The sequence below is a fragment of the Tribolium castaneum genome, chromosome 1 (assembly GCF_031307605.1).
Source record: "Tribolium castaneum strain GA2 chromosome 1, icTriCast1.1, whole genome shotgun sequence".
Taxonomy (NCBI): Eukaryota; Metazoa; Arthropoda; class Insecta; order Coleoptera; family Tenebrionidae; genus Tribolium; species Tribolium castaneum.
In genome coordinates this window covers 32,598,647-32,611,709 of record NC_087394.1, presented here as the reverse complement: position 1 = coordinate 32,611,709, position 13,063 = coordinate 32,598,647, and the positions used below count along the sequence as shown (strand labels likewise).

General features: G+C 34.7%; 1 protein-coding gene across 6 annotated transcripts in view; it reads left to right on the top strand.

Annotated features, from left to right (window-relative positions):
* The window catches only part of Atx-1 (Ataxin 1), a 39,158-nt gene that overhangs the window by 16,372 nt on the left and 9,723 nt on the right, over nt 1-13,063 (top strand). For 3 of the 6 annotated variants that reach the window (XM_064359713.1, XM_008198066.3, XM_008198072.3), the window contains one exon: nt 10,725-10,872. In XM_064359713.1, the coding sequence (XP_064215783.1) occupies nt 10,751-10,872 (122 nt within the window). In that variant the 5' untranslated portion in view covers nt 10,725-10,750. Of the gene's footprint in view, nt 1-10,290; nt 10,468-10,724; nt 10,873-13,063 lie in introns of those variants that run through there. The other 3 variants (XM_008198078.3, XM_015977623.2, XM_008198084.3) reach the window with 2 other exon arrangements.

Below are 13,063 nucleotides of genomic sequence, written 5' to 3'. Positions count from 1 at the left end.
GGTTGCATTTTTGCTGGATTGGAAAAGTCGGATCGTGACAAAATTAAAGCACAAGGAAAAATAACACAAAAACCAAAATTTGTTCCTCAACCATGGGAAAGTTCGTAAAAACAAAATTCCACAAAGACTTTTAAAATATTGCGAATTCCTATTCATTTTGTCTTTTTGTAAACGGACAACTTCTTTTAGTAGACTGGAGTGCTCTTAAATCAATCATGTTTTGCAATTTGTAATAAATTCATTTACTTTCAAACTTGAAACCTGTAGATGACTTAAATCCTCAACTATTCAGAACTGCATATTTGTAACCCTGACATTTTAATAGTATGTGATAATTGCACTTTTTAAGCAGCATAAACATAGCTAATTAATTAAAACTGCAGGAATAGGATAACAGAGAATATTTTAATCAAGGCGTTTGTACTTCAACAGATAGTTCAATGGAAAAGATAATTCAGTAAAGTATTTTGGTCCACTCTCTTGAACTAAAATAAGTATTGATTTAGACGAAGATGTCTGAATTCGGTGATTAATGACTTTTAATTTTAGATAAGATTGCCTTACAATGAAAATAACACTTGAATTTTAGAGTAAGCTTAATTGAATGACTTGTAGTTTAGCAAGTACGCATTGTATGATTGTGGAAGTCACTTAAAATTTAGTTTGCGGTGGAAGAATACCACTACAACCTTTGCTACTTTTGCATGAGGAGTGTGAATAAACTCATTTTCCCGGCTTTTAAGTTACGTTAATTCATCTAACAACTATAACTAATTGTGCTGGTATCTTTTGTGCTCTTTTATATTATTTACCTATTAGATGAAACGCAAATAATGAGTTAAAGTAAAAGTAGAAAACATACAAGTAGGTGAACAAAAAGCATGGAACCAAGCGTTTTTGTTCAATTGGTTATTTGCTTTCGAAAAAGTTTAATTGGTGAAAGGTAGTGCTAGAAAATTGTGATATTTTTTATTTTGTTTTGCTGTGAAAATTGTTGGGACAGACGATTAAATGAATGTATTGTCGTATATTAAACAGGGCTGTTCTCTCAAATGTAAAAATAAAAGAGAAATATTGGTCTTTTTACTGTTCAAGCTTTTTCTGACATCAAAGGGATAGAACTTTAAATTTGTAGACCTGCTGCTGCAGGAAGTGGCTGCGGAATTCAATCACAATCTGGCAGTTTTTCGTCTCTTGGCATGCAAATTGTTAAACTATTCAATCTGTGTTTGCGTATAACGAATGATACGTATTACGAATTTCCTGTCCTGGAACCGATCGCGTTGTCTTGACCTTGCTTCTTGAGATGGAACAATGGTTAGTGGAAACGCGCGTGCATTCTGGGAATGTCAGGGATGTCAGAATTGCAGTTAATTATTATTCGTGTCATATTCGCCCATTAGAATTGCATTATAGCCATGTCTACTTTACAGTCATTACTGAAAACTGCCGAGCTTGTTGAAAGGCTGACTGGAATCTATAATCAATGTGTAGACTGGAATCAAACAAATGTGATAAATTTCTCGCCTCCAGCTGTATAAAAGCTTCATTCATGGTTGGTGTGTCAAAATAATTACAGAGGGTTGCTGAAGAATTTATTCAGGATTAGCACTTTGTTTGCCATCATTTGGCAAGTTTCTACATGACTTGAACAGGTCTATAATGTGGTTGTTTGCACTTTGGTGCAGATGAAGGCACGTATGGCAGGATCAATGGCCGCTGCTCTATAAAGCTATTTTTTATGCGTTTCGGTCGAATGAATGTCAGATTGCAGGCGGTTTGAAAACCTACAAATTCCACATTCTGTCGCCATTCTACTGTAGCAATTGGTTCTTACATGGCAGTAGTATTATAGTCGGCCACTCGACCGTAAATCTAGTAATTAATTGCGTACATTTGCGCGAAAACGAAACGACTATCGATTTTTAAAACTGTTTTTGACGGCAAGGCTAATTGTCCATCACGGGATGAAAACAAATGACTTTGCTTTACAGCTTATTAGACTTGTAACTGCGAATAAACTCACAAATCATGCATTTTTTCCACAAATAGAGTAATGGATGACTCATGTCGTGAATAATTCATTTGTTATATAATCCAGTGAAAAATACACGTACTAGTAGCGACATAAACCAAATGGTAATTCTGTACGTTTTAACACACTCGATTTAAATTTTACAATAGCCAATCTTTAATCTACGAATGGTAGTGCTGTCACAAAATTTCCATCACGTTACAAAGGAATGAAATGCAGTAACTGAAACACTTTAGAGCTGTAACTCTCACCTTTGTGCAAATACGAGACAACTGAGTCAACGTTACTTCAGGCGTGCTGTAATGGCCATTATTACACGCTCATAATCCACTCCCTGTCACAACACGAATTAATTGTGCTTCCAAGCGGATTTCATTCCAAAAATTTCAAAAAATTGAAAAGAGGAAATTAAATTTACAAATACAAAAATGTGATAACACTTCAATAAACTTGGTGTATTTAAACACATTTAAATAGAAATACAGTGGGGCCCTGTTATAACGAACGTGTTTACTTGTCCGTTGTGAAGAGGACTCCACTGTAACACTGTTTCTTGCCATATTCCACTAAGCAAAAAAATTCTTAAAATAAAATTGATTGAACAAAGAGAATTAATTTTGGTGTTAATTTGCTTGTGTGGGTCACCTTGCCACCGTTTTATCTTGTGATTTATCCTCGGTACATTTGTCGGCATGCCAAAGAAGATTTAGTCTAGTTGACAACTCATGTTTTGGTAAACATCGCTTGTGATAACGAAGTTGATTATTTGGTTTACTACAAGCATTACAAACTGTTGCAAGTGTTAAATTGTGAGTAAATAAACGGAGAGTGTGTCTCATCCAAGAAGGGAATATGGAAACATGGTCGCAAGTATGATTCATTGATTACTGCAGCAGGAAAGAGTAACAAACATTGCATTCAAAGTTATATTTGGCTTAGCAATAAGAAACTCTATTTGTGGTGTCGCAGATAATATCTATATCATCAAGGTTATCTATTGACGTTCAGGATGTGGCTATTCTGTGTAACAGCAGTCACAAGACCTGAGGTTTATAATATGGCTGGAAAAATGCTATTTGTTGGTCAAGCGGGGTTTGGTGGTCAACTTCGGTTTCAGTGACTGAATGAACTTTTACCGTATCGATCGGGCGTGTGCTAATGGTGATTTCAAGTTCGACCATGTCAGATAAGCAGCTTGATCGAGTACGCTAAGTCACGCTATACGGTACAAATGCCTTTGGATTTTTATCGCTCAAACCATCAGCACTTTACATTGTTGCTAAAGTGTTGCGGACGTTAAGCACTTATTACACGGCGCAGAAGTTCTGAAAATTGGGAATAAACCAGTGGGAAGTAGATATGAATTGAGGTAGTCAGTGAGTGATTTCGAGCAATTTCGCAATCAAACTGATAAACAGGATCACGTCGAATCGGAAAACAGATTATTCCAAAATAGAATATTACAACTTTGTAGTTACAGTTTCGGCGAATTTTAATATTATAGTCCTTTGTCACAAAAGGGTGTTTCCATTTCATTTAACGTACAGTTAAATGTGTAGCTATGACGACAACCAATGGAATTATCAGATTTCGAATTTTTCACAAATGTGGCACAACCACCCCGCCAGTAACGTGCAACAATTTGAATATCCCTCAGTGGAGTGTTTTTCCACAATGAAAATATTTACACATGTAATTCAATGTTTCGTCTTGTGTTTCAAAATATTTTGAAATGGGAATACTTGTGTCGTTATCTCTATAATCGTAAAAATGAATCCGACGCCAGACCTACAAGTTTGTCGCTGTTCAAAAATTGCAACATTTGCTCGAAATGGATAAACAGTTTCTATCAGCCAGATGGATTGTCAATAAAGGTATGGGTTTTGGTGTAAATCAGGTCGAGCTGACTGCTACTTCTTATCATTTTGTCCAACTGTTTGATTTTGCTTTTAGCGCATGTTAGGAAAACTTTGTTTCTATAAATATTCCAGCGCTCGGCTCAATCAATAACCCTTTGACAACTGGGAGCATACGTAAAGTGTCATCGCTTTGCAGCTTTCATTCTTCTATATTTAGGTTTTAATTAAAAATATTTAAATTTGTGTGGGTTTCTCAATTTCAAATTTCATTAGTACAAAAATATCAGCAACAACTTGACGACTACATCCAGTTATTGACAGAATCACGGTTATTTTACATACAAAAAACCATGATTAATTTTTGATTTGCTGAATTCATGGCCAATAGAAATGTGGAAAAAGAGAGAAAATTCCGAGTTTTGTTGGATATTTTGTTCGATTTAACTTATTTTTCTACGAGAATCGCTCTTTTTTTTTAGTTAGTGGTCTTTTATATTTGTTATGACTAAATTATACTATAAGGTATCGCCAAATAGACCAGTTTGTTATTAGAGGAAAATTATGTTATTTCACAGATTCTTTGTGTGCTCAGAAAATCACAAAAGAAGCTCAAATAAGTTTGTATTGTTTAGTAATTATATTAAAATATGTATGTAGTTTCTTCCACTTATCTTATTTTGTAACAAGGGCTGCTGTCCTGAAGAAATATTTTGATTTGTTCAATCTTTTTTTTAGAGAATTTTGGAAGGTTTTAATTTCATTGAAATATTTGGAAATAATTTTAGGAGCGGCAAAAATACCTTATTTTCATTAAAAAATAGGTAGTAAATGGAGAGATGCATTTTTAAATCACTTCATTGGATTTTTATTATTAGACGTATTTTTTTAATTCGTAAGTTCTTAAATATTTTGTTAAGGAATTTTAAGAAGTTTTTAGTTAGTTAGTAAAAAAACCTGAGTAGTACACATTAGTGAAAAATGTCTTTGAAAAAAGTCAACGACAATATAATATTAGAAAAAACAGAAAAACATTCATTCAAAAAAGTGTGATTTGTATTACAAGGTGCTACAAATTTCCAAAGTACGAGAAAAAATGAAAATGGATTTGTCAGAGATGAATCCAAATCTGCTCACATGGTGACAAGTCTGGTGACCTCACTGGTTACGGCAGTGTTTTCAATCTCACTAATCTGCCAATTTTTGCAGTGTTATCTTTAATTTAAGCGGTGCCAAAGAGTGTCTCAATTAAGATTAATTTTACACAGGGTCAAGAGCACAATTATGTTGTTGTGGAAAGCAACTACTTCCCAAATTGATGAAAACAGCAAAATTTTAGAAAAATAAATGAGTAAGAGCAAAGGCAAACAAAGCAAGAGTCAAAGTCAATTGTAAGACAGCGTAACCTCGCTTAATTCTTAATGTTAATTAAGAAAACACTAGACCGGGACAAAATTACCCGTTTAACGACCACACTGAACCCGGTCTATTGAATCAGTCCGGTAAATTGCTAGTTTTGCGAATATTCCGTCTGGCCGTAAATTATGAGTGGGTGGTTGGCAGCGCCGCCGCCGCCGCCGCCATGGAAAACGTAGATTGTGGCGGCGCAAGTAAACATGTACCCGTTTCGACATGGTCGCGTAGACAAAGGAAAAAGCCCGTGGCAGTAGTACGTCGGGGGCGGCGTATTCAGTTGCGGCGGCTTCGAGTTTCGCAATCACAGCTCGGGGGCGGCGCGACCGGGATGAATGGGCGCCGTCGCTATGGCAACTACAACACGCCAAGGCTGCATTGATTTTTACTACAAGGTTGAATTCAGGTCGGGATACCGCCGCCGAATATACAAAACGAATCATTCATCAATTTCTGGGCCAGGTGCAGAATAAGGACTTTTAATTCAGCTTTTGGATTAAGCTCACACGAGGAAATCCGGCGCGAATTTAAATGCGCTTGTTGTAGTTTTCCAAATAAAACTCGCAAAACTTGAGGAATTCATTGTGCATACTAAACTGAAATTGTTCTTGCACTTTGATTATCTAATGGAATATTTCGAAACGGCAGCTCCAGCTGCCGTTTCCTCGCTTTTGGTCATAATTTTTATCTTCTAAGTAGTTTTTACGGCTGTATAGGAACTTTAAGAAGCGACTTTTAACGCTATCAGACTTTGGACGTTTTTTAATATGCAGGAGATTTTATCCTTTGTTCGTACATTTTCAAACGACTCAACTTTTGAATAGGATATTGTTAACGGCCTGTTATTGCATTGTTGGAAGTTGAAATCCTCTTCGGAAGATTCAGACGTGCAATAAACAACAATAAAGATAAAAACCCACACACATTTTCTTAATTATTGTTCTTACTCGTTTTTAATTATTAATTTATAAAACTAAGGCTAATCTGAGTTAAAGTAACAATTTTAGGAGAAATGGAAAATATTGTTTAAAACCTGTTGACAATGTTAAAAACATTTTTTTTTGTCTGAAAACGGTGAAAGCTTACTCTGAATACTATTTTCGAAAAAATTAAAAATATAAAATTTTTTCAGTGTTGCCATCTTAGTTTCTAAATCACAGGCCATTTTAATCTAGAATTAATTTAAATGTAATTTCTTATCTGTTTAGTATTCTCAACTGAATTTTGGAATCTCCAAAAATATTAACAATTAATTAAAATTGTTCTTATTTCCTTGGTTATAGCTGATAGTTCCGCCGAAAAAAACCGCATAATTTGCATCAAAATTATTAATTTTAACCGAATTTTGTATAAATAGCCCACCTTTCCCTCTGTTTACAAAATCGTATTCGGCACATGCGGATGCGCCGAATTCGGGAAAGTAGGATAACGACAGTCATCTGTGTTTTTAAATTTCGTTTTCAGTTTTACGATCTATTTAAGCGTTTACTCTCTGTATGTAAACAGTTGCTTCAATGATTGTGAAATTAAGTAACAGTACATTATTTATTAGAGCATGGACGTGTAATCCTCTTATTCTACCAGACGTGATAAATGTTTGATTACGTAATAATCACTTTCAGTAGAGACTCAGGTCAGTGCCAGGACTCTAATTCCACCCTTAAGTGGCCGACTGTTAAGTCGAATGAAAAAATGACTTAAAGTAATTAACTGTTGGGCTACAGTACGAGGAGTCAATAAATAATTGACCTTAGGGACACGTGGACAGCTGTGGGTTTGTCATTGTACAATTTTATCACCGAAATGGGCAGTTGCAGGAGGCGGCACTTGAAATTACCAGCAATTGTATTGTTGGAAATGAGTAGACAATTTTTATGTAGACTATTATGTAAAAACCTATTGGAAAATGCTAAATTATGTAGGTGAAAATTACTACAATATTTAGCATTACGGGCTATTAAGTGCCTGCAATTAGTGGTTATCGAAGTAATAAAACGGAGCTGATTTATACATTTATGGAAAAATTGCTTAAATATTTCCGTTTTCCATTAAAAAATACCTTACTCATTAGTGAATGACAGATAATAGGTAGTTAGTAAAATAAATAAACATTCCTGATCCCCACATGCTAATTCGCCCAAAAATTATATTGTTTCCGGGTAATTCACCAAATCATTTTCCAAATGAATAGAGAGTGAATGTTGAAAACTTGACTGATTCATTGCCACGCTTCATTTCACAATAATGCTGTTTATGATTTTTCCTATGTAATTACAAGTGACATTTTAATTGAAACAGTTGTAATTTATTTGTACTGCTCATTCCAGAAAGAACATTGAAGACAAGCTACTTTGCAAGTAGATTTATCAGTATTACTGAAACAGTTCCATTGGTTTTATTAAATGATTTGTTGTCCATCGCTGGTTTGCAGCTGATGATTGGTTTTTTAAGTACTTAAAAACCATTATTCAAGTAAGTAAGCAGTGTAGCTATTTACATGAATGACAGCACTAACAGTAAAAATTTAATAGGAAACTATTATTAGCTGGTAATAGGTTTCACTCAGTAAATGAGTGACGTTGATGCAAGTTTCTGTTACATGGTCATGCCGTAGAAATAATTTGCAAAGTTTTTGTGGAAATTTGTCGGAAAATTGTTCTTGTCCAACAGCAGCAGGAATCGCCTGCACGGTCGGTTTGGTTGAGGAAGGTTAGGTGCAGACCAACCTTCGCCTTGTCCGTCCGCTGTTAAAGATGACTTGCCGACCTTGCCGCCGTCACCACGTAATTTTAATCAGTTATTAGTATTACAGAACAAGTTGATCAACAATAGGTAATAGCATGGAAATAAAAATAGTTGACGCAACGTGACTTTTGTTGTCTATTCAAAACTAATTAAATTTCTAATGAACGAGCCTCACTACCGTTTTGTTCTCGAAGGTGACGACGTGGAGTGTGTAGCGTAGAAAGCTTTTGTACGCCAAGCGCTAAAGTTCAACGTAATAAATAACGCGGGTTAAAACGAGGAGAAGTAATCCTCTCGGGAGGGAAAAGCGTTGTCCTGCAGCGTAGGCGTGGGTTGCACTTGATTCATGAAAACGACTCGAGTTTGAGTGGAAATCGATCGTATGTTCGCTGCTGGTTTTGGGTTACTGGGTTAAGATCTTACACAACGCTGGGTTTTACGTTATTTACTCTACGCGTACTAGCGGTACCACAAGTGTAAACTCAAAGTTAATAAAAATCTGGAAAACCGACACAAATTTCTGTTCTGATACTGGCACCCTGTATGTAACATGTGGTATTTACAATAAATATAACGTTTCGCAACACAATAAATGTATCTGCAAACTCATTGTTGGCAGTATCATATTGTATTGCGATTTTACAACCAATAAATTCAGCAAATCCACTCTCAAACACTGTGCCCAATCGATTTTTGGTTTTATTCTTGTTTGCATCCATTTAGAAAGTATGAAGTTGTACAAGTCCGTTTAAAAAATTGGAATAAAAAACGTTACAATAAGTAGATGCCTTGGCTGTTTAAGAAATGGTACAAGATTATCTGAATAGTAACTATAAGTAGGTAGTTAAAAATTATTTTGTTCTTTTCTGTTTAATTCGTAGATTGTTTTGCTAATCGATTGCAGAATGCAAAATGATAAAAAATTAACACTGGTTAAAAGCAGAGCAGAGACCGATCAATATTTTTAATCCACCATTTGCAAACCTGGAGTAAAATTAATTACATTTTACTGAAACCCAGACACGTCCTGTTCGCTTATTATTAATTAATATTGTTTCTCTTTTAAACAAACTCTCCAATAAACGGACGCGGACAATAGAATTCGAAAAAATCTCCCCTTTAAGCGGACATCATGTCATACGCGCGTGTATTATTAAATAATTATTGTTGTGGCAATCCATCAGAAAATTCGGGTACATGTCTCAAACTAATTCAGATCACAATTCAGATTCAGTCCTCAGAAGAGGCTAAAGTTATGTGTATTATTTCTGTACTTGTTCTTTTGTACGTTAAAAGAAAAAATCATAAATTCTGGGTTGGTTTTTGTGCGTAAAGTATTATTTGTCTTAAGAGGACACTTCCATTAACCGGACAAAAATCAAAAGTCCGCTTATAGGAGATTTCGCGTAGTCACAATTAAGTTTTGCCCAAAGCGATAGATAAATTATCTTTTACAACAAGTTTATTGCTGACAGTAGTTAAGAAAAACAAATAAACAATAAAATTTCCTATAAATCAAGCGTCATTTGTGACCTTTTTAATAACAGTAGTTACAATATTGTTAATAACGCTTTTATGCCGCACTTCCAGTTATTGAATTTTTTATATGCGAAATTCGAGTAAATACCCAACTAGAAACTTTAAAATTATGATAAGCTAATAAAAAATTTACATAAGAGCCAGGACAAAGTGGTAACAGGTGGTCGTTCTCGTAAATTTCCTTTTTAATGATTCCTTTGTTGAGGTGTGTATTACATGTTACCACAAATAAATTGTACAAACACTGTTTAAATTTTAATGAAATTAGTAGGTACGTTGGGAATTATTGATTTAATGTTGTTCCTACGCAAACAGCACTCGAACAATTCGCAAGCAGTGATTCGCGCTCCTTTTGCTTGTTTATCGTCATTCATGTGTCGGGTTTGTGTGAGGCTATTAGTTAATTTCTGGCTTTTGTGGACATCTACAAACGGGTTTCTTCCAGAGCTAATGTGCAATAAATTCGACTTGAAAATTGTATATTGATGTGACCCTCGACAACTAAATTGTCCTTAATCTGCCACTGGAAATCAGTGACTAACACTTGTGTGACTGATAAAAAGTATGAATTACTAAAAATGTTTCCATTTATTGATAGGCCTAGTAATCTGTTATCAGTTATATCGTAAATAAATAATCTTTACTACAGGATGTGGTTATCTTGGAAATAATAAGGAATTGCTGTTGTGCTTAAAATTAGTGATACAGAACGGTTAAATAATAACACAGTGCTAAAGCAAAGTTGAGTGTTTTCTGCAAGAGTCTCCCCTTTATTGAGGGAGACAATTGTGCTGTGGTTAATTGAGTGTAACGATACTTCAAGTTTAAATTACACGGTAGTAACGAAAAAGGAATTCTGTGTAGCTGCTGCTCTAGAAGGTTTCTTGCATAACTTTTCGTCACTAATATTATTTTACGTCAAAATCCTTCAGTTAATATTTGTTTGTTGAAAGATTTAATTGCAAAGTAGATTATAGATTTGCATAATCAGCTCTAATTGGCATGTGGACAATTTAGTTTTTTTCCGTTTGACATGTTGATACTTTAAATTTGTTTAGTCTCGTTTGTAGGTTTTTCTAATAGAATAATTTAGTCAGATCTTGTGATTCCCTTTCTTAACGTGTTTTTTGTTTCAGAAGGGCGGCGAGGAAACTCGGTGCCGATGATTTCCGCCGGTTTGGAGGGACGATTGCCCTATATGACCTACCCAGAGCCTTGGCGTGGGCCGCCCAAGCAGCCACCGGAATTTCTTAGGCCTGCTCCCAAGCCAGTGCCCCCGACTAGGTAATTCCCCAAACCCAGCTAGAACTTCTCATTCCTTGTGCGGTTAGCGCATTATCTGCCCCGGAGGCCCAAGGTTGCCAGCGCCACTCGCTTGCACAAATTGTTGAGTGGTTTTGAAAATTCCAGATGGCGATATGAATAAATTGCCACGATAATGCACCGCTAGTAAACGGGATGCGTTTTGATTGTGGCGTTGCCGATTGTTTTGATAGTATCCACACGTATGTTGTTGACATAAAAAATTAACGACCGCGAAGTGTAAACAAAGTTTTTTTTAACATCAACAAACTTTACTCGTACATAGTCTTTTCCCTAATGTCAATAACACTTGTATAACTACAAAGTTTATTTGAAATGGTCGGTGAAACTGGTCGTGACTTTGTAAGGACCTCTTGTGCTTGTTCAAAGCAATTTATCGGAACTAAACTGCTGAAGGACCCGTGACATTTTCGACTTGTTTGACTTTCCGCGTTTGCGTTAATGAATTTTAATCAGACAGTTATCATTGCCACAACCCACATAGTTTTTATCCACTATTAAACCACTGTTGTTAATTACCCATCTTTTCCTAAGTCTAAAATAAATTCTAAGTGAGACGGTCGATGTCTTCAATCCAAAACCTGACAAAGTAAACTCTTCCGTTTACACGAATCTGAACAATCTGTTGGCCCTCGAATTACGAAGGTTCAGAGTTTGAAATTCAAAATACGTCGTTTTCTGGAGTGCACCCAATTTCAAATAAATGAGACCCCAGCTAGGTTTTGGTTATAGTGTCGGAATCAGGACAAGAGCGAGCTTTTTCTTCCTTCTGAGACGCCGCTAGTTTTATGCAGACTTTAATACAGGATTTTCTATAAGCACCTTTGAATAAACTCTTTTTGTCTTCAACAAATTAAAATATATTGTTCATTAAAACCAAAAATTATATACTACGTGAAATCAATGAAAACTAAGGTCTTATAAATTAATACAAAACTGAGAATCACATTTTTCGAAAAGGGATCAAAACTCACCGTATAATACAAAAACCTGCTATGAATAAATAAACCGCTAAAATATCGTTTTTTTTATACAGTACATATAGACATATGTTCAAAATAAATTGGAAAAAAAAAGTTTGAATTGTTATTTTGAATTAAACCAATTGTTTTAACGACATTTCATGCTAATTTATTTAACTTCTCTTGTACACGTAGTTACATGTAGGGTAAAGTTCATAATTATTGTACAGTTAATAAAAAAATTATTATACAGTGTTATAAACTTTATTATTATATTTTTTAAGCATTTGTATTTATTAAGTGCACGAATTTTAGATATTGAACAGGTCGAATAATTATGACATATAGTCTAAAGTGCAGTGACTATAAAAAACAATGACACCTCTACCAAACGGGATAAATAGCAAAAGACCAACTAGAATCTTTTAGGTCACAAGAATTTCAACAAACCGGTTAGTTTACAAACTGTCCAGCTATTTAAACGCAATATCCAGCTAATTTTCAACTATTTTAACTAGCCAAATGTATTGTGTCATTCTTTTTGATCGTGACTATACGTCACTCCAAAGAAACACAACAGTGGGGAATAGCTTGCTCTTTATATCATGAAGACCTTAGTCATAAACTCATAATGCCCCCTTGTTCAATAACTAAGCATTTTGTCGCAAAAATGCGTAGAAAACTCTTTAATGAAAGTTTCTAGATAAGAAATAGCTAACTTCTAATAAGATCAATGGTACAAGTTTTTAATTTGCTTTATTAAATTAATTATTAACGTGTAACTTCTAATCTTTTCTTTATTTTCTAAAATAATTGTAATTTAGCAGAAATAATTTTCAGTCTATTTTTCCTTAGAAAGTAAAATCGCTATTTAAAAGCCTTCCAGAGACGGGAGGACTTCAACAGGATTCGTTTATTTTGCCGCTTGGTATTTGAAACGATTTTTTGCATTAACAGTGCCTTTTATTGTATTAATTCCTAACCAAAATTGCGATTATCTCAAAGTCTACTATATGCAATTCTGTGCATTCTGTTGTTAACGGCGACAGACTTAACTACGAGAATATTCAAACAAAATGCTATTGTCAATCTCTAAACATTTATTGTATTGTCTTGTATGAAATAAGCATTCATATTTGCTCCAAAAAATTACTGATTTGAACAACCGGAAATTACAGTTAACAGATAAC